Genomic DNA, 20,994 nt, shown 5'->3' on the forward strand with positions numbered 1-20,994 from the left:
GGCGGTATTTAGGGGTTGCCCGGTGTCAAGTGACGGCCGATATCAGCTCCATCTGCAAGTGTCAGGGTTATGCAAAGCTGAACCCCCTTGCGATCCGCGATTGGCTAGCCCCGAGTTCAGCTTCGCCAGAGCGATTGTGGCGCTCGCTATGGCTTGTTATTTGTCCGGTCAGCTCCGAAGCTTTACCCGTTCTAGTCGCAGTACATGGTACCACCGCGCTGGTACCACCAAAAAATACGCAGAGACCAGTGAGTGTGAGACCACGAGCTGGGGTTACTCGTCATGCTTATCTTTCCCAGGCATAAAAAACTCCTGGGGAGAACTGAGATGGCATATCTGATCCATTGGTATGGGACTATGAAGAAGGCGTACCTTGCTAGACAAGCTTATTTCCCACGCGCTGATAGACACGGCTAAATCTGCAGAATGCCCTCCATCTGAGACAGGCGATCGAATTTCAGCTCGTCGTGCAGTAACAAGTACGCAACCCAGATCCCCAACTTCAAAGTAAGTAGCAGACATCTCACCGCCACATGGCCCTTCTCGCGCGCAAATGTGTGTTAATGGCTTCCTGTCAAAAGAGGCCTTCAGCGAACCAAGACCCGTACTTATAGAATACAGCGCACAAAGAGTAATCTCCGAGGTCGAGTGGGAATGCCGGGAAGCTCTGGAAGATCGGCCAAGCTCCAGCCAGTCAGTCCAAGAAACTCGGATTGAAGACGAAGAGCGGCTGACACTACCTTTTGGCCTGTTGCTCAGCATTAATGCTTTGTAACAACACCTGCCTTGCCCGGTGTAAGAACGGACAGCATCGTAACACAGTCCTCGGCCGCTGACAACAGTAACTAGGTAACGACGATTGTCTAGATTTAACATGGAGATGACGTACCTAGCAGCATGCATTCCGCGCGAAGTACCTATATATAGTAAACACTAATAGTAACCAACTGCCTAGAGATAGTTAAACTTGATTACCAGAACGATACTAGTAGACCATGAGTGGCATACTCTGCTGAAGGACTGGCTGAATGGGATTGGTTTATTGCGTCTTATCCAGCTTGACTTGCTTTGATGCTCTGCTTCTAGCAATCTTTCTCCAAGTTTTCAGCTGTGTGGGTGAATGGCAAGGGTAACTTGGGCCGACTTGCCCCACCCATTCCCTTACCCCATGCTGGTGATCATTTCTCGGTGTTCCCCAGCTGAGCCAATCACCGTTTCCAGCGCCCGCATCGCTATTCGCCGCTCCGCCTCGCACAAGCCCAGCAGATTCTCATTCTCGACCTAACTGTTATTCCTACAACAACAAATAAACGCCCTCGCTCGCGCCCCAAACATCCAGACCCTTCTCGACTTAAGAGACCTCTCAAAGCGTGGCAAACATCCCCCCTGCAGGTGTGTTGTCACCCAAACCGTGCGGCTGTTGGTCTATTGAGCCCTCAGACCTCACGCCCTTTGTCGCTCTTCACCTCTCGCGACCGCCATTCCACTCGTTGCTTCTGCCAACCATTACTGACTTAAACGCGTTAAGAGGATTGATTAGCCCGAACCCATTCGATACGTATTTCCGTCCACATCCTCCGACACCTTTACCACCTCCGACCTCGTACTGCCCGGCTCGGTCTAACAAGAAAGACCTCGGCTTCCTTAATCCTCGCAACGCAGCATCCCAGACAAAGCCCGAAAGCTCAGACTCGGGGAAGTTTTTCGCCCTTCACCACTGAGAGGCCGTTTTCGGCGCCTTGCCGGACACCCGATTCGCGCTCCCTCTCTATATACAGATTTTAGACATCATCTTGTGATGTCGGGATTCCCCGGTGCCGGCTATCACGGGGGTGGGGGTGGATATGGTGGTCAGCCGGGACAATCACAATACGGAAACTACCCTTATCCGTATGACCTCCCTGACAACACCAGACGGCTCCCAACTTTGATTCTAACGGTCTCACAGTCCACAGCCGTCTTACGGTGCGTACCAGCAAGGCCCTCCACAACCAGCCCCGGGCTACACGTATCACCAACCCTCGCCTCAGCCCTATGGCGGTTACCAACAGGTATGTGTTGCCTTGACTCTGAATTTGAATGCTCCGGCCCTGACTTTCTGTTAAGCCCTCGCCCCAGCCTCCCCCACCTCAACACCAGCAGTATGCTGGCTACAACGGACCACCTCAGAACCACTATGCTAGAGTCGGTAAGGAAGCCTGTCGCCCTAGACATGATGAACCGAGGCCTGATTGCCGCAGGAAACACCCCGAACTCGTATGCTCAGGGGAACCCCAGCGGTCCACCTCCGCCACCGTCGGCGCCGCAACATTTTGGTCACGGCGCTCCGCAGGGCTACGCTTTCCAGTACTCCCAATGCACTGGCCGCCGCAAGGCCCTTCTCATAGGCATCAACTACTTTGGCCAGCGCGGCCAGCTCAGGGGGTGTATCAATGACGTTAAGAACATGTCGGCCTATCTCGTAGAGAATTTCGGTTACAAACGTGAGGATATGGTTATCCTTACCGACGATCAGCAAAACCCGATGAGCCAGCCAACAAAGCAGAACATCCTACGAGCAATGCACTGGCTGGTTAAGGAAGCGCGGCCCAATGACTCGCTATTCTTCCATTACTCTGGTGAGTATAGCAATCCAATGCAACCTGCCAATCTGCGCCATACTGAACAGACTAGGTCACGGCGGCCAGACGAAGGATCTAGACGGAGACGAGGCCGACGGATATGACGAGGTCATCTACCCCGTCGATTTCCGCCAATTTGGGCACATTACCGATGACGAGATGCACCGCATCATGGTACAGCCGTTGCACGGCGGGGTCCGCCTTACCGCCATCTTCGACTCGTGTCATTCTGGCACAGCGCTGGATCTCCCCTACATATACTCTACCCAGGGTATACTCAAGGAGCCCAATCTTGCGAAGGAGGCTGGGCAGGGTCTTCTGGGCGCCATCTCAGCCTACAGCCAAGGCGACCTTGGGGGCGTTGCGAACAATATCATGGGCTTCTTCAAGAAAGCCGCCAACGGAGACGACGCCTACAACCGGACCATGGCTACCAAGACTTCCCCAGCCGATGTCATCATGCTGTCGGGAAGTAAAGATGACCAAACCTCGTGCGTATATTTCGCTGTTTCTACTTCACACGCATCGGGCATTTCTTGGATGGCAGTATACTGCATGGGAGTGTGGCTAACAGTCCATCTTAACAGGGCCGATGCGACCATTGCTTCACAAGCTACCGGCGCCATGTCGTGGGCCTTCATCACGGCTCTGAAGAAGAATCCCCAGCAGAGTTACGTCCAACTCCTCAACAGCATTCGGGACGAGTTGCAAACCCGGTACACTCAGAAACCGCAACTCTCTTGTAGCCACCCACTTAGTGAGACCTGCCCAGCGAGCCACGATGTTCAACCCATGAACAAACTAACCATATCTACCTGTCAGACACCAATCTCCTGTTCGTGATGTAAATACGATCATTGTAATGATGTACAGCCTAGCGGGGTATTATGCACTGGAACGACACATAATGAAGTTATGGGGATACACTTATTGGATAGCGCGTTGTCACCCTAGGAAACCCCTTTGTTGCTTGGAACCCAGGGCAGGCTGAATAAACAAATTCCTGACCGAAGACTTTCCATGACATGCCTTATGCGGTAGGTATACTTAGGCCAAATTGCAGTTAGTAGTCGCCCATCCATCCGGATGCCTTCCATTTCATGGGGCGGGCACATGTTCATTAGTCAAAAAACCTGTCTGCTCGTTTCTAAACCAAAAGATTTTCGCCTTCGCCTTCAGAATCCAGTCCCATGGGCTGTCCCTCCATAAAACAAACAAACGATCAGTTTACTCATCGCGTGATTCTGCCTTAAACCGTACCGAAACCCCTTCAACGATGAGAGATGCTGAATACACAACCGATGCAAGCCCACTATGCCGACCGAGAGAGAGGCCATGAATCCAGTCCAATGCCCAGACACCGCGCACGGAAATAAGATCGATGACTCGGGACAATGCCAGCCAGCTCAGCCCGCGACCTCTCAGTGCCCACACAGAAATCCTCTTCCCCTGTCCCCCTCCCCAAATCTTTTTCACGCCCCCGCTAGCTGCCACCATCCACCGCCACCCGCATCTGCGCCCTCCACTCGTCGCGCATCCTCCTGATGCGCTCCTGCTTCTCCATCTCGCCCGCCGCCTCGGCCAGGCGCCGTCGCGTCCGCTCGTGCTGCGCCCACCCGCGCGCCGCGAGCTGCATGCGCACCACGAAGCGCACCGCGATGCCGACGCGCCGGAGTCTGGCGATGGGGCTGGGGCTGGTGCGGCGGCCCTTCTTGCCGCCGTCCTGGTGGTCGGTGCCGTTGGGGTTCGACGAGTGGCGGGAGGGGGGGCCGGGTAGGGCTGGGGCTGGGCGGCTCTTGCTCTTGAGCTGGCCCCTGATGTCGTTGAGGATGACGAGGTCTGCCTTGTTGCTGTTTTGGGAGGAAGAGGGTTTGCTGTTAGTCATGGCTGCATATCGGGGTGTGGGAGGTGGAGAGGGTATGGGGGTATGTGTATTGGGGGGGGGGGGGGAATAAATCTTACCAAGCATCCCGGACCTGGAGCTCCAGCAGCAGGTACCGTTTCGCAAAGGCGGCATCGGCTCTGAGCTGCGTCTCGCGCTCCCATCGTGCGTGCATCCACCCCAGCTGCATGCACATGCCGCGGATCTCCTTGGCGTGGCGCTGCTCAGCCGCTTCCGCGGCCCGGATGATGGCGTCCGTGTCGGCTGCGGCGTGGGACGACGGCGACGACTTCGACGACCTCGACCGCGGGATGTGAACCAGGGCCCGCTCGCTGCTGGCGGCGGCTGCGGTTTCGGCTGCCTCCTTTGCCGTCTTCAGCGTCTTGATGTCCCGCTGCAGCTTCTCCGCGCTGGCGCGGTACGCGGCCCTCTCGCTTCTCGCCCGCTCCAGCTTCTTCCGCAGGTTCGCCTCGTTGGCCATCAGCTCCTCGAGGGCCTCGCGCTGCTCGCGGACCTCGCGGTCGAGCTTGTCGGCCGCCGTCTGGGACTCGCGGAGCATGGCGTGCAGGTCGCGGCGCTCCTCGAGACTCATCTCGCTGACGCCGCTATGGTCGGTGAGCTGGTGGTTCTGCTGGTCCCTGAGCGCATTGGCGAGTTCGTCGCGCTCGCGCTTGTACTTCTCCAGCTTGTGCTTGTACTTCTTCAGCGTGCGGTCGTATGTTGCGGCGGCTTCATCAGCGGCAAGATGCGCGTCTTCCAGGGCCTGCTCCATCGAGGCTTTCTGCTCCTCAACTTCTTCTACGCGAGCCTCTAGCTCACGGGAGAGGGTAGCTGCCCTACGGTCGGCTTCGCGGAGGGACTTCTTCAGATCGTGCACAGTCTGGTGGGCCGACGACAGCTGGTGTCTTAACTCGCCTACCTCGGCTTTCTGCGCCGAGCCTCCAGCAGATGGTGGTGAAAATGCCAACCGTGACACTTGGACTTCGTGAACTTGACGCTCCAGTTCCGAGATCTGGCGCTTGAGCGACTTGACGATATCCTTCTGGGAAGCCTCACGTTGGAGCAGGTCAACTTCCTTGGCTCTGGCGGCGGTAAGATCGCGGCGAATCAGAGACAACTCGCTATTGCCCTCGCCGCTGTTACCGGCAGTTGGCATGTGCGAGGTAGCAAGTTGGTTCTGGTAGTCCTCGATGCGGCGCTCCAGCTCGCGAATGCTGCGACGTGCCGACGCCAGCTCCTGGGGCTCTGATGACTGACGAAGCCTGGTCTGGAGCTGGATGATCTCCTGGTTCAGGCGCTCCTCCTCAGCCGCCGCCTTCTCAATCTCGTCGTCCAGGGCCTTCTCGACCGCGAGGCGCTGCTCGGTGAGAGCCTTGTTTTCCTCCTTGAGGCGTCGAACTTCGCTGTCAAGTCGCGTCTTCGTAGTCCGCAACTCGATCCTCTCCTGGTCGACTCGGAAGGGGTCACCGTTGTGCGGCTTGGCACGCTGCAGCTCCGTCTCCAGCTCGTCCCGCTCTGCTTTCGTTTCCGCCAAGGAAGTCCTGAGTGAGTGCAGCTCGAGGTTGATATTAGCTAGCTGATCCTGCAACGCTTGCTTGTCCTTCGTGGCCTTGGTTAGACTTCCCGTCGCGCTGGCCAGTTCGGATTTGATGAGGAAGAGGTTATCATTTGTATTTCGGGATGCTTCCTCGGAAGCAGCTGTCGAAGCTCGGACAGCCTCCGCAGCTTCTCGCAGTAGATTGAGCTCCTGCTTGAGGCCAGCGGCTTCGTGACTGGCACGCTCTAGCTCCTGGTTGGCTTTCTCGGATGCCTCGTCGATTGTCGCCTGTAGCACCTCAACCTCGTCCTCTAATGCTTCGACCTTCTCGCTTTGGGACTTGTACTCGAGTTGAGTTTGTCGAAGCTCGTCTCTAACGGCCGACAACTCGTTGCGCAGGTCCTCAAGCATATGTTGACGAGATTCCAAGTTTTGTTGCAGCTCCTCGATTTGTCGCCGAAGGACAGCTTCCTCGTTCTTGTGCCGCTCGCTCTCGCTTTGTATGGCCTCCTGCAGCTTGGTTTCCTTGTTCGACAGGCTGCCCTCGGCCTCTCGCAACTTGTCGATGGTTTTCTGGAGCCCAGCAGCGCATTCCTCAGCGCGATTCCGCTCGGATTCGAGGTTGTGCCGCTCCGTCTCCCATTTCTCACTGTCATTGTCGTACAGGTTCTCTCGTTCTCGAACCTCGGCTTGCAAGTCGGATATCTCGTCGTTGAGGCGGTCGACCTCATCCTTGTACTGGCTCCGTATGTCCCGTTCTATATTCAACGCATGTTGCCGCTCTCGCTTGAGGCCCTCCTCCAGTTCGGTGATCGACTTCTGGAGCCTGCTTACCTCGCGTTGTAGCGAAGCAGACTCGTTGGTCAAAGAGTCATGGCGGGACTGGAGCAGCGCCTTCTCATTGCTCCTCGCATTGAGCTCTCCCTGGACTTCCTCGAGTTTGGTAGCGAGAGATTGTCGTACGCGCTCTGACGAGTCTCGTTCTTGACGAAGCTCTTTTGTTTTGGACTTGAGGTCTTCGGTTGCCTTGTTAGTTGCTTCATGTTCCCTCTCGAGAGCCGCATACTCTTGGCGGACCTTCTCCAGATCGTGTTGTAGCCGGGAGACTTTCTCTTCCACCTGCCGAGAAAGGCCTTTGGTAACCATGGACTTGTTCGACAACTCTTCCTGTAGCTCATCTAGGTCGTCTTGAGCGCGATCCTTCTCCGAGACCGCATCTTGAAGCTTTTCCTTCAACCTGTCGACTTCCTGCTCGAGTTTCCGTACCATAGCATCCAAGTCCTGGATTGTGTCCTTCGCATCTTCAAGCTCATCGGATTGCTGGCCTTTTTGTTCCAGCTCGAGGATCCGACGCTGGCCGTCCTTGTTCTCTTCTTCAGCCTCCTCCAGCTTGAGCCGCAGCTCCTCCAGTTCGTCCTCATGCTCGCCAATAACCAGGTCTTTCTGGCGAATGTCCGCCTCGAGATCGACTATGTCGTCGTGCAACTTTTCAACGTTATCGCGATCGTTCTGTTCCTCCTCGATCCTCCGTCGGAGCTGCTCTATGTCGGCATCTTTTTCCTCGAGCTCGCGTCTGAGCCGGTCCATCTCGGCGCGTTGGCTTTCGTTCGCATACTTCGTCTTGGCCTTTTCCTGAACCTCCAGGATCTGCAGGCGGTAGCTCTCGAGGTCTCTCTCCGCCGACGTCAGGTGTTTCTTGTAGCGTTGCAGTTCCCTCTGCATGGTGACCTTGTCGACCTTGAGCTCCGTGTTCTCCCTCAGGGCGGCCTCACTAAAGCCCGGCCCCGCCTTGCGCAGAGCCTCCTCCAAGAAGTGGATCTTCAGCTTCAGGCCAAAGTTCTCTTTCTCGATCCTGTCAATCACGTTCTCCTGCTCGCGCAGGGACAGCTGATTCCCGTCCTCGAGCGGCCCCTTCCCGTCAGCACCGCGCCGCCGCATGATCATGGGCGTGGGCGCGATGCTGCTGCTGTCCGCCGCTGCTGCCGGGAGCGGCGTTGCGTCCGCGTACGACGACGCGTTGCGGGAGCCGCCGTACACGCTGCTCTCGCCGGCGGCCATGGGCGTCAGGTCCTCGTCGATCTTGTCGAGGAAGGCGGGCGTTGCCAGGCCGTTCTCCTTGCCGGGCCCGAAGCGGCGCGAGCTGTTCCGCGTCGCGGACTTGAGCAAGGGGGTGAACTCGGCGCCGCCCAGGCCGGCCGGTAGGTTCATCCTGTCGGTGAAGGGTGTGCGACTGTTGCCGCGGGGCGTTCTCAGGTTGGGCCGGCCGCCATTGCGGAGCTGCTGTAGAAGGTTCGCGTCTTTCGAGGGCGACTGGAAGGAAGCTTCTTGTGAAATGTCAAAATCGGGCTGTCGGCTGAGGTACGTCGCATCTCCAAGGTTCGTCTGTGGCGTGTCGAGGCCGCCATAGCCCGGTTGAACCATGGTGACGGCTCCCGGCGGGCGGTGGTCGTATCAATGCAAATGCGCGTTTCCGGCGTATGAATGCGTGCCCATCGGCGTACATACAATGGTGCGCAAAAGGGAGAATATATGTTGTGGGAGTGGTCTGGTAGGCGCGGTCCTGTCCTCCAGTATTATTTTGAAGTTGGGTAGACTTTGGAGACGCGTAGCAATGGCAGCTAGGTAGAGTTGAACGTGCCATGGCCAGTGTGTAAGTCCCTTTGTTTACTTCCACCACTTGACCAATAAAAAGGGAGCATCTGCCCAGCCCGCCGATGACTAATCCCGCAACCAAGCCTGCGAGTCGGAGATGCTCCACTACGGAGTGGGGATCCGTACCGACTACCGACTGTCAATTCGCCCACCAATTCCACCATGGACACGGCCAGTGCACCCGCCGACAGCGGCGAAGAGATTCAACAGGCCGTAACCACAGCCGGCAAGCGACTCTTCTGGATGCTCAATAATGGCGCGCTTTGAGGGCGCCATCCAGGTCGCGCTGTCGGAATACTACGAGCAGGGCGCCTTCATGGAGCTGTACTTCGGCCCGGACGGCTCTCCTCACGCTGTCTCGCAAGCGTCCCTTATGGAGCCCCTGGCATCGTCGTCACTGTCCGCATCCAGTGCATCGACGCGTGGGAGCAGGCGTGGGCCGACCAGCACTGGGGCTGTCACGACGCCGACGTTATTGACCTGTACCCAAGACGCTTAGGGCCCCGCCCTGGCGACGAGACCCGAGACCCGCCTATCTACCTGCTAGAATGCTGCGGGCAGAAGCGGCCCTGGGCCTGCGACACCTACCTCCAAGTCGCCACCCAAGGCTAATTCCTCACCGTGCACGAGTATGTCTCAGCCGTGCACCCGTGGCTGATGGCTATGCGCGACACCCTCCTGGACGTCCTGGGCAAGATGGACGCCACCCCTAAGTGGCCGCCCGAGACCAAGCTGGCTGTCTTGTATCTGGGGCCGGGCCCGTTGCGCATTGGTCATGAGGACAAGTGGGCCTTCTGGCACAAAAGGCTGCCTATGGTCTATCCTGCAATTGATCAAGCTTCGGCTGAGGAGCGCCATCGCAGGGCTATGGAGAGGATGATGGCAAGGTCTGCGGCAGTGATACGCGCGCGAGAGGAGGAGGCGGCACGAGTAGCCGAGATGGAGAAAGAAAAGTAATCTAGGACAGTCTGCTGTATCTGAAAGGGAAACCAACATGGCCTCTAAGGGTGAATCGCGAAGCAGTTGGGGCGATCTTTGGCCTTTGAAAAATAAAATACAAAATGACGCCTTTTCGATCATTTACACACCTAACAACCTTCGTGTCGATCAGGGCCTATGGAATCGGTATCCGTACTGGTAATCCGTACTTCAATTTGTACGCCGTTCGCTGTCCGAATTCTGGCCCTATGGTCCGCCATCTATCCCGACCATATCCCTCTTACCATCGTAGATATACCACTATATTTGTACACATTTAATTTCATACAAGGCCATTCCCCCTTCCCGGAGTTACAACACAATCCGGAAGCAAGTTCATTTCATCTTGAACTAACCCGTTTGTTGTTGCCGGGGAGGTCATGCCCCAGCAACAACCGCAAGTCCCTCGTATATTTTCCTCTTCACCTCGTAGAAAGTCCCACCCATCGCCGCTGCCGGCCCGCTACCCACCGGCAAGCCGATGCTCTCCAGTTCAATGCGCCCAGTGGCCGTCTTTCGGACCACGACCGACCCGTCCACGAGGAGAGTGCCTTGGCCCCGAAACTCGGCCGTGTGGCCAGAGCTCTGCATAGCGCGTCGCAGATCCGCCAACCTTAGGTCGCCGACGTGGAGGGGCTGTGCCGCCGAGCGGACGGCTGATGCAAGGTTGATTGGGAGAACGTCGAGTGTCGGCACCGGAGCTGCTGACACGAGTGATCCCCCTGTTGATTTGAGCCCTGCGCCGTCAACCGAGGCAGTATCTGTTTTCAAGCGCTTGTTGGCGCCCTCCTCGTCGCCGGCCGCGTTGTCCTGGCCTTCGGACTGGCTGCGCACCAGGAGGCCCGTAATGGTCACAATTCCGAGGCCGCGCACGTTCTGCCACTTCAGACGTTTGACGAGTGGGTCGGCCAGCTTGACAATCCAGGCATTGGTGTCCACGCTCGCGTCCACTGATACGCCGATTTCAGGTGTGAAGACGTCGACTGCATTCTCCGCAGTGCTTCCGAGCTGGGCACTGAGCAGCTTCTTGCAATCCGCTGCCAGGCTGAACGTCTCTTCCTGGTTGCCTGCGACGAGAATGAGTTTGCGTGGCTGAATGAGTGGGATCAACATGCTCAAGCTGCGCTTGTCATGGAGACCGCTGAAGTCGACGAAAGCAATGCGCATATTGACGGTAATGGCTTCCTTAGACATGGCCAACTTGGATGGCCCGGCCACAGCTTCCTCCTCGTCCTCAAGGTCGTCTAACTCATCTCCTCCAGGCCCGTCTTGTAGCGCCGCCGCTTCCAAATGGTCCGCAGACAGATGCCTGGTGAATTGTGGGCGCCTGTTCGCGCCGGTCGCTCCTTTCCCAGGTGCACCGACATCATCCCATTTGCGCTTCTTGCCAAGGTTGTCGCCATGCTCCCCCTTGGCGGCGTTTCCTGCCTCGTGGCCGTCAACGTCCTCTCTTTCTTCGGCTCTCAGGAAATCTTCCGGTCGGATCAGCTCGCCGAATTCGTCGTTTCGTCGTCTCCGAACGGCCACCGGGAACATCCGCTCTCTGCCCTTCTTCCCTCGGACGTCAAAGTCGTAGACGCCCTTCTTCTTGAGTAGGATTGTGATGCCCAAGTCTTCGTCTTTAAGGACGACTTTCTTTCGGCTTGCCTGTCCCATCGTCGTGGAGACGTTCAGAGCTTTCCCCTGCTGCTCCGTTTCTGACTCGTCCGAATCCGAGGACGACTCAGACGAGGCATCGTCGACGGCATCAGCTGATGACTCCAAGGCCGTGGCGCCGCCGGTTTGTAGTGTTGCTTGCAGTTGTCTCTGCGTAGCCAGCCATTGTTGGTAGACGCTAAGTTCATTTCCTTGCAAGGGCTCGCGCTTCGCATGCGCAACCTCGAGCTCCCTTCCGCCACCGTAGACCTGCTCAAACGTGTCCCCACTGGTTGTCTGTTCTGCCGCAACCCCGTCTCTCCTTTCCTTCCACCAATCCCACAACGTTCTTGCGATAGAAAGGCCGGCATCTGCACTCAGGCTTGGTCGTTCTGTGAGGATCACCAAGTTTCTCGCATCGCTTGCGATAGCCTTCAAGATATCCTTGGAGAATCCCCACTCTAGACTCGAATCACTTGCCAGGATGACTTTACCCCTGGTTTCGGAATCCTCCGCTTCAGAACCTAGGATGCGCTCAATCTGGGCCTTGCGTTCCAACAGCCGAAGATATTTGAAATCGAAGGGTCCCGCTTCCTTGCCTTTTCCGCCGTCAGGCTTACCATTTGGCCGCCTAGATACGTCGGCGGCGGCCTCAAACTCCCTGACGATGCCGTCGTCCATCCACTCAAGCATACTTCGCGCAAGCCGCATCGTGCTGCTGATATTTCGCCCGGCGAGGTAGAGTTTGGATGTCTTGAAGCTGCCATTATCCTTGGCAACTTCAGTCCGCCAAGCATGTTCGAGCAAATAAGCTAGTTCCAGAACGCGAGCGCTAGAATCGACAGGTATGAGCACTGTCCCGCCCCGCCCGATGCACAGCTTGAGAGACTCCAACAGCTGCTCATCGCGACGTGTGCGCGCCAGGGTCGTCTCGGGTGTTCGGCTGCTGCAGACAAGGGCAGTAGGCTTGCGGAGCTGCTCGATAACTTCTGTGCCGCCTACGCCGCCGTGTCCGCCACCGAGCCACGCAGCGCCGGCAAAGACATTCTCTCGAGCCTGGTTCCAATCCACCGCATAGACGATGGATTCCAAGCCGTGTTGGATGTGCCAGATAGTTCCCCCGAGAGTGTGCCCAGAGTTATATGCAGTGATCGTAAGACCGTTGAGGGGTGGCGAGAAGGGCGACGGTAGAGGCTGATGGGGTTGGGAGTACTTGAGAGGCTGTATCAGGGAGAAATATCGAGTGATCTCCTCCGAGGTCGGTGCTTGCAACAGAAACCTATTATCCGAGACTTGTGTCTGCGAATAAGAATAGGAAATCTCCGCCAGAGAGGTGGATGATATAGTAGTGGCGGCGAGAGGAGTCGAGGCGTAGAGAGACTGAGTCAAGGTTCGGCCCAGGTCGATAACTGGTCGTGTCGCATAGACAGGTATGCGCGTGAAGAGCGGGAAGTTCTTGCAGCAGTGGGCATAGGCGGCCAGATGGGGAACGGTCGAATGGGTGAGGAGGATAAGTGAGAGGGTCGGGACTTGTCTAGAGAAGATCTGGTCAGCGTTCCTCCTGGAATCCAGTACAGTGCACAGCAGTCCGTGCAATTGCGGTGCGTATCCATTTGGGAAACAACGTACTTTTCTAGTTCACGTAGTTTCTCAACATTGAAAGTTTCATCCCAGCCGACATCTATCAGCACTTTGACGCCTCCATCAAGCTCCAGGAGCGACTGCGACGCAGTCGACTCGGATAATGCGCCCTGAAGAGGGCAGAAGGTGAACATATTTGTCGGTTATCTCGTAGCGAACATACTTGGCCGACCGGTGGGCTAAAGCTTGTTTGGATCACCAAGGAGGTCGAGTTTGACGATCTTCCTTTTTATTCCGCGATGCGCCTGCAAACAGGTGCTGTAGTCTCTCTTGCTCGTCGCTTATACCACGTCACGGCAACGTTGTCGAGTTTCGGGGGGAAACTTTGATAGTCATAACCATTTGGAGACGCGCTGAGATAGGTCAAGCTTTCTTTTTAAAAAGAGTCAGATCTAAGCAAGGCTCGAGGTGAAGAAGGTACATACGCTAGGTTGCTGCTATTTCTAACCGTTTGCTATTGTTCGCGTTTGGTAATCTGAATAACCTTATAACCCCTGTCAATGGACCCGACCCGGCTGGGCCCTTAAATCGGGCCCGGAAGAATTGGCCGGAACGAAGTCGTGTCACTTATTAGGTTCCCAGCTCACCGCAAGCGCGATTGACCCCTAGCTTGCCTGAATTCAAGGCCACTTCTCCAAAAAAAGGACAGCAAAGTGCAATTGGATATTGCCATAGGCAAATAAACCCTCCTTCCTCTCCACCTTCACAACTCCCACACACTCTAGGCAGCTGGTCATGATTCTTCTGTGCTTCAAGTTATGAGAACAGCGAGGTTAAGCGCATAAAGTCTTCGGTGACGAACTTCTGGGGAGCCACGTGCATTCCCCACGCGAGATCAAACCACCTATCTCCCCACGTACCGATTCCACCAACTTGGCGGAAAAACATGACCGACTACTCGATGTATCACGCCCTTGGCCAGGGCGAACAGCTGGACCCGAACGATCCCAATCGGACGAACCAACCAGCCCCTCCGCAGTTCCAACCTGCAATTGCCTCCCAACCCTACCAGCAGGGCGCGGGCTACAATGCGCCCTCACCGCAAGGCCAGCAACAGTACTGGTCTCCTTCGATGGGGGGACCGTCTCCTACACAAGCGCAATCCCCGGGGTATGGGCCTCCGCAGGGTGCGGGCTATCTGTCGGGCCAGCCCTCTCCAGCAGCGGGTGACGGAGGTCTAGCAGCACAGATGGGCGGCATGTCACTCGGCGCTGAGGCAGCCCACGGCACGGCAAGGAGAAAGAAGAAGGACCGTCACGCTTATCACGCAGTGGAGGCGCCAACAGGGTCATCGCAAGCTTTCAACGGGATCCCGCCGACGGGCACCAACACAACAACTTTCCTAAATGCCGAACCGCAGTTCGGAGGCGGCATCACACCACAGATGAGCCAGTTCCCTGCACCCGTGAACTCTCAGTTTAGCCCTAGCCAGGCGTCTCCAGCCCAGTTCGGCGCGAGAATCGGCTCTATGGATCCCGGTCCGTCGCCGACTGTTGTACCTGCATCCGGGCAAGCCAAGGTGTCCCCTGATGAGATGCCCAGCGTACCTCTGTCCCGGGATTCGGTGCAGCAATACTTCCTTAGCAACGTCTATCCGACCTTTGAGCGACACGTTCCGCCTCCCGCCACAACATCTTTCGTCGCCTTCGATCAGGGGAACTCGTCTCCAAAGTTCGCCCGCTTAACCACGAATAATATCCCCACAACATCAGAGGGCTTAAACAGTCTCGGCCTTCCCCTGGGCCTCCTTCTCCAACCCCTCGCGCCCCTCCAGCCCGGCGAACTGTCTATTCCTGTTTTAGATTTTGGCGACTCCGGGCCGCCAAGGTGCCGGCGCTGCCGTGCATATATCAATCCTTTCATGATGTTCCGCTCTGGGGGTAACAACTTCGTCTGCAACCTTTGCACATATCCAAACGAAACCCCCCCAGAGTACTTCTGCGCAACCAGCCCGCAAGGTGTACGTGTTGACCGTGACCAGCGACCGGAATTGACGCGGGGAACTGTTGAATTTGTGGTTCCCAAGGAATATTGGACTAGGGAGCCGGTTGCTCTCCGGTATCTATTCCTTATTGATGTCACCCAGGAGTCGTATAACAAGGGGTTCTTGGAGGCCTTTTGCGATGGCATTCTGGGTGCCTTATATGGGGCCGGAGAGGGCGAGACCGATGAGTCTGGCGAAGCCAAGCGGACAATACCTCCAAACGCAAGAGTCGGCTTTGTCACGTTCGATAAGGAGATTCACTTCTACAATGTCAGCCCGGCTCTGGAACAGGCTCAGATGATCATCATGCCAGATATAGAGGATCCCTTCGTTCCCCTGAGCGAAGGCCTCTTCGTCGACCCTTACGAGTCAAAGGCGGTCATCACCTCCCTCCTGACCCGGCTCCCAACTATGTTCTCGAGTATTAAGAATCCCGAACCCGCGCTGCTGTCCACGCTCAACTCGGCGCTTGCTGCACTTGAGAAGACGGGAGGGAAGATTATCTGCTCGCTCTCCGCCTTGCCTACCTGGGGCCCTGGGCGGCTCTTCTTGCGAGACGACGGCAAGCATACGGGAGGCGAGCCTGACAAGAAGCTACTCTCCACCGAGCACCCGGCCTGGAAGAAGGTTGCTGAACGGATGGTGGCTGTCGGCGTCGGCGTTGATTTCTTCATGGCTTCTCCATCAGGGGGTTATCTAGACATGGCAACAATCGGGCATGTCTCCTCAACCACGGGGGGTGAGGCATTCTACTATCCCAACTTTGTTGCGCCCAGGGATAACTCCAAGCTCGCGCTGGAGATCAAGCACGTTGCGACTCGAGAGACCGGGTTCCAGGCCCTCATGAAGGTCCGCTGCTCGAACGGGCTCCAGGTGTCGACTTACCACGGGAACTTTATACAGCACACATTCGGAGCAGACTTGGAGATTGGCATCATCGATGCCGATAAGGCCATTGGCGTCACGTTCGGGTACGACGGCAAGCTCGACTCGAAACTAGATGTCCATTTCCAGTCTGCCCTGCTTTACACCACAGCGTCCGGTGAACGGCGGGTCCGGTGCTGCAATGTCATCGCAAGCGTGAGCGATAATGCCAAGGACAGCATCAAGTTTGTCGACCAGGATGCCGTCATCTCGATAATGGCGAAGGAGGCTGCGACTAAGCTGTCCACGACTTCGAGCACCTTGAAAGACGTTCGGTTAGGCCTTACCGAGAAGACGATCGATATCCTGGCAGCGTATCGCAAGAACTTCCTGTCGCAGTCACACCCCCCCGGCCAGCTCGTCATGCCAGAGAAACTTAAGGAGTTCTGCATGTACATGCTCGGGCTGATAAAGAGCCGAGCGTTCAAGGGCGGCAACGAATCGACAGACCGGAGAGTGCACGAGATGCGCATGGTCCGCTCAATGGGTGCGCTCGAGACCAGCCTGTACCTCTATCCCCGCATGATACCAGTCCACAACCTCCAACCTGAGGAAGGCTTCCCCGATGCTGAGACGGGCCAGTTGAAGCTGCCGCCGTCTATAAGGACATCCTTTAGCCGTGTCGAGGCTGGCGGCGTGTACCTGGTGGATAACGGTCAGCAGTGCCTGCTATGGTTCCACGCGCAGACCTCGCCGAACTTGATCGCAGACCTGTTCGGCGAGGACAAGACCAGCTTGCAGAGCCTAGACGCCTACACGTCGGCTCTCCCCATGCTCGAAACGCATCTAAATGCACAAGTGCGCAACATCATCGAGTTCATGAGGACAATGCGCGGCTCCAAGGGCTTAACGATACAGTTGGCAAGGCAAGGGATTGATGGGGCAGAGTACGAATTCGCGCGCATGTTGGTGGAGGATCGAAACAACGAGGCCCAGAGCTACGTAGACTGGCTAGTCCACATCCACAAGGGGGTGCAACTCGAGGTATGTTGACATGGTTCACACACTCTCTCTCTACACATGGTTTGACGCGTGCTCGAAAGACTAACATGTTTGCTCCCAGTTGACTGGCCAGAGGAAGAGGGAGGATTCAGGTGAAGCGTCAGGCTTCACCAACTTCACCGGCTTACGGACTGCCTACTGGTAGGATCCCCAACGATCATGTACTGCATGGCAGAGATATGGTACCTAGACGAGGTAGATTGTCAGCCTGAAGACCTGAGAGGCAGATGCTTCTTTCTACACTCCCACCGTACTTTCCACACTTGCGAATTCAGACTGGCGCGGCAAATTGGATCTCCGGGACTTGTCGGGCATGTATGCGCCAAAATGTGCTTTTCCTCAGCTTCTCTCTTCCTCCCTTTTTGTGGTTTGCTTTTTCCTCTATTTTTAAGTAACCTAGCCTCCTCACCCCCGCCCTCATGATCCCATGGTGCGAAGTCCACTGGTCAGGTCGACAGGGATCCCCCCTGGTCTCATCGCACACCGGCCGCATAGTCCTCCCTGCGTGTCTTGGTCCCCTCTGTCATTTCTACTACGAATATATGACGTGCCGCTCATCCGGCGACTGTCGTTCGGCAAGCCTCTCCCCGATCAGCTGAATCCATCCAGCCACAGGGAGGGTCGGTGGAACACCGGGCAAGGCCTCGGCGCCTGCACTCAGCAATATTCGAATCATCTCCGACGCAGGTGACTGGAAGGAGGGGAGGGGGAGGTGACAGATCAGATCTCACGCTGTTCGGCGGCATCGGTCAGGACACACCGAGGCGACATGATAGGCGCAGTGCGAGAAGGAGGTCATCTCGCCGGCCGCCCCTCTTGCCCCCACCCTGGTGTCGATCCCGCCACTCACCGCTGGGATCCTCCCCAGCCTCCCCCCAATGGCTAGCCTGGGATCGTTTCCGGGTATCTGGGTGGGCCCCGCTGCAGCCGCCGATGAAGCTGAGCGGAGCTGCTGCCCGCCGGGGGGGGGGGGGGGTAGTTGCCTGTTGGTTCATCTCTTAATTTCTGCTCAGTCGCAGCCAACATGCAATGCATGGGCAGGGATGGGTGCCGCTTGGGCTGGATGAGATTCTGGACGAAATGCACGAGCGGCCGATCTCCAGGGTCCCGCTTCTCCCCCAGGGCTTCGTCCTAAACCTACATGCGTGAATGGGCGATCTACCGTACTCCGATCTCGATCTCAATCTCAAAGGGGGGGGGGGGGGGGGGGGGGTGGTTCTCTTTGGTTCTGCTGTGCCGCCTTTCTCCCGCCGCCGAAGAGAAGGAAGCTGGCAGGTTTAATAAGCCACTGTGGGACATCCGAAACCCCCCTACTACTGGAGCCCGTTTGCGCATGGATTTTCTACATTGTGCGGCGACATATTCATAGATGTCGGGATGGATCGTTGGCATTTCACCCGTGCATGGCGTACGGGAGGAATGTCAACCGGAGCAAACCGACCGGCAGTTGGGCTGTCTGGCCATTTCCATCGCCATGGTGGAGTACGGGATCACAATCTTCCAACGAAATCAAGTGCGTTACTTTTCAGCATACCGCCAGTTCTTGACGGCTTCGGTGACGTGACTTGACTTAAATTACTCGTCTGCTCCGTACCTATGTATGGTTCACGCATCCTTTCTGGCTTGCATGGATGTTCAAGCCACTTCGGCGGGAGCCACAAAACCTCCCACTGCGGCCCGTGTCTTTGGTCTCCTTCCTACCAGCCGTTAGCGATCGATGGTCACGACACCCTTCGCGTGACCGCCTTAGCAACCAAAATCATACTGATCACATTCTTCTCGGCACCATGTTTTGGACCGGTGGCCAACGAGGGCTTCAGGAAGTTGTAATATTGGGGGGAAAGGGGCCATCGACAAGGATTCCCCGGCTATCAATCCGCGGGCTGTAGCGTCAAACCTGAACAAGTGGGTGGGACGGTCCGATAGTAGCACTCGTTCTGTAGGGCGTGCCGACCAGAATCCAAGCGACGAACACTATGAATTGGGGTGACAGCTCGAGTGGCACACAGGATTGTTAAATTCCTTTTTCAACCTCCCATCCCTCTACGACGTAAGATGCGGATCGGCGCTCTCGATGTGTGCCTCTCCCTTTGAGAAGCACACTCACTCCATCCGAGAGGGTTCATATACGGATGCCATTAGCCCAATACTTCCAATCAAAGTGGGCGGCGCTGACTGCTGACATGCCTTGGCGGGGATCCGATGTACTGTACCATCAAGCCATGAATCAATAACTTCTCAGTCATCCACAGCCCAACAAGCCTTCATTCCTCTGGGGCGCAGGGGAAATCGATGGTTTTGAAATTAGATCGTGATTTTTAACGCCATCTTGCTGGTGTTGCCCAACCAGAAGAACTAGATATCTGAACCACCTAACCAGAGATCAGAAAGAAGAAAAGAAGAGAACCGGGGTCGTAGATAGGCAAGGGGCAGACCAGGCCTCAAGACGACAACTTCGGGGGGGAAACCCACCGAGAGGTAATACGAGCTTTTGACCGGTGAGCCCAAAGACGCCGCTGACCTCCTTTACGCCCGCCTACCTTGAGAAAACCCCAAGCCTCGCGGCCACGCCACGCCACCCCCTCCTTCGGAGCCGGCCCCCCAGCAATCGAGGGCAACAGGCTGCCAGCTGCCCTCCTGTGTCCCTGGATGGTGCGATCAACGCAGCTATTCCGTCAGAAGGTTATCCAAGCCGTACCTCGAGTCCCGCTGGCCCATCACCCGGCGCACCTCCTGGCTGTCGAAGACACGGTGGAATATGTCAAAGTCCGTCGACACCCCAGGGCTGCGGGGAGGGCTGGACGCGCTGGAAGGGTTGGTATTGTTGGAGCTCTTCGACCGGGTCCTCCCGCTGCCAACCCCTCCCCCCAGGCCCCTACTCTTCTTCTCCATGTCGTCCAGGATCAGCTGCGCGGTGCTCTGGTTGGGATCGTCGAAGACGAAGGCCGCGTGGCGGATCCGGCCGCGGAGGTCTGGGTCGTAGAGGAAGACCTCGCGCCAGAGCTCGGCGAGCTCCTCGGGCGGGTTCCGGTGCGCGTTGCCGAGGCCAAAGTCGCCGATGACGACGGCGGTGCAGTTGTAGTACGCGCAGACTCGCAGGGCGCCGCGGAGCTTGGCCTTGACCATCTCCCGCTCCTTGGCGAAGGAGTACTTGGTCCCGTTCTGAGTGAGCTTGGGCCAGCGCATGGGCGCCATGGAGCACACGGGGAGGGGCTTCCAGTCCTCCATGGGGCGCTTCTCGTACCCGTCGTGGGGGCCACGGAATACGACTGCTCAAGTAAAAACCCAAAGAGTTGGCTTTAAAAATAAAAAGGACTCCGGGTGGGGATTAAGCCACCCGGGGGGAGGGGGGGAGGTTCTAAAACCAGGGGATGCTTACCGACGTGCTGTGACCAGATGGCACCGAATACTGGGATCGGGTAGTTTGCCTCTACGTGCGACCCCGGGCCTGGTATTGCGAGTGTGGCCGCGAGGCTGCTCCTACGACACAACCTCTCCTCGTAGCCACATACTCCAGTCTCCCAATCCCCGCCAGGTCTCTTGTCGTTTGCTGCACAGATCACGGGAACCGGTGAACCGCACTGGGCTGCCCATTGCATAGCAGTGTCGACAGGGTCTCCATGCTGGACGTCTGTAGGGAATCAGCTTCTTGTTGCGTCCAAGTAGCCTCATCTAGAACTTCTGCACCTACAGAACTCAGGGGGGTCAAGAGTGCGGGGTGGATCGACAAAGGCCAACTGGGAGAGGGGTTCTTGGTAGAGATAGGAGAACGTCTGCCACTGCGAGTTGCTCTTGACAATCGGGATGAACTGCTTCTTGGCCTCGGCAGCAACCTCGGCGGGCCGCTGCTTGGAAGGCCTTGTGTTTCCTGAAGGCATCTTGACTTGTGCTTCTCTGGTCTCAGGGGAGGGAGACAGATGGGGGGAGGGGGGCGAACGAGACCGGTGTTGACGTGTCGTGTATGTATAAAGGTGGGATCTGTTGCCCTGCTCGGTAGTTCTGAAGAGATGGCCGGAAGTCAGCTGTCATAGCCAGTTGGGGACCAGGTAGCCAGGTAGCCAGCGGCCGGGTTCATATATAGTTGTCCCCTGCCCTCCTACGGCCCAATAAGCGGTGAAATTGAGCGAATGATAGCCTT

At 56.9% G+C, this 20,994-nt stretch overlaps 6 protein-coding genes across 6 annotated transcripts; 3 read left to right on the forward strand and 3 right to left on the reverse strand.

Annotated features, from left to right (window-relative positions):
• Positions 1-1,798: 1,798 nt before the first annotated feature.
• QBC33DRAFT_559736 (metacaspase-1B) lies at positions 1,799-3,469 on the forward strand (the record flags this gene model as incomplete). The annotated part of the gene is made up of 7 exons (XM_060429997.1): positions 1,799-1,890; positions 1,949-2,051; positions 2,107-2,188; positions 2,241-2,618; positions 2,674-3,112; positions 3,209-3,378; positions 3,444-3,469. 7 exons carry the CDS (start codon positions 1,799-1,801, stop codon positions 3,467-3,469), a joined length of 1,290 nt encoding a protein of 429 aa, XP_060282628.1.
• A 454-nt stretch (positions 3,470-3,923) lies between these two features.
• QBC33DRAFT_588509 (putative tropomyosin-1 alpha chain protein) lies at positions 3,924-8,703 on the reverse strand. Its single transcript, XM_060431547.1, has 2 exons — positions 4,584-8,703; positions 3,924-4,471 (listed from the first exon to the last, which is right to left on the reverse strand). The coding sequence occupies exons 1-2, from the start codon at positions 8,459-8,461 to the stop codon at positions 4,105-4,107; spliced, it is 4,245 nt and encodes a 1,414-aa protein (XP_060282629.1). The 5' UTR covers positions 8,462-8,703; the 3' UTR covers positions 3,924-4,104.
• A 121-nt stretch (positions 8,704-8,824) lies between these two features.
• On the forward strand, positions 8,825-9,966 carry QBC33DRAFT_540973 (uncharacterized protein). Its single transcript, XM_060428115.1, has 4 exons — positions 8,825-8,905; positions 8,961-9,047; positions 9,104-9,286; positions 9,323-9,966. Exons 1-4 carry the CDS (start codon positions 8,855-8,857, stop codon positions 9,647-9,649), a joined length of 648 nt encoding a protein of 215 aa, XP_060282630.1. The 5' UTR covers positions 8,825-8,854; the 3' UTR covers positions 9,650-9,966.
• QBC33DRAFT_540975 (beta-lactamase-like protein) lies at positions 9,698-13,382 on the reverse strand. The gene is made up of 2 exons (XM_060428116.1): positions 12,935-13,382; positions 9,698-12,839 (listed from the first exon to the last, which is right to left on the reverse strand). The coding sequence occupies exons 1-2, from the start codon at positions 13,078-13,080 to the stop codon at positions 10,049-10,051; spliced, it is 2,937 nt and encodes a 978-aa protein (XP_060282631.1). The 5' UTR covers positions 13,081-13,382; the 3' UTR covers positions 9,698-10,048.
• A 312-nt stretch (positions 13,383-13,694) lies between these two features.
• On the forward strand, positions 13,695-17,064 carry QBC33DRAFT_98998 (uncharacterized protein). The gene is made up of 2 exons (XM_060433224.1): positions 13,695-16,838; positions 16,918-17,064. Exons 1-2 carry the CDS (start codon positions 13,833-13,835, stop codon positions 16,999-17,001), a joined length of 3,090 nt encoding a protein of 1,029 aa, XP_060282632.1. The 5' UTR covers positions 13,695-13,832; the 3' UTR covers positions 17,002-17,064.
• A 2,459-nt stretch (positions 17,065-19,523) lies between these two features.
• On the reverse strand, positions 19,524-20,734 carry QBC33DRAFT_453411 (uncharacterized protein; the record flags this gene model as incomplete). The annotated part of the gene is made up of 3 exons (XM_060424683.1): positions 19,524-20,128; positions 20,194-20,487; positions 20,548-20,734. The coding sequence occupies 3 exons, from the start codon at positions 20,732-20,734 to the stop codon at positions 19,524-19,526; spliced, it is 1,086 nt and encodes a 361-aa protein (XP_060282633.1).
• Between the last annotated feature and the right edge of the window lie 260 nt (positions 20,735-20,994).

The sequence above is a fragment of the Phialemonium atrogriseum genome, assembly GCF_030411735.1.
Source record: "Phialemonium atrogriseum strain 8032-3 unplaced genomic scaffold QBC33scaffold_15, whole genome shotgun sequence".
Classification (NCBI taxonomy): Eukaryota; Fungi; Ascomycota; class Sordariomycetes; order Cephalothecales; family Cephalothecaceae; genus Phialemonium; species Phialemonium atrogriseum.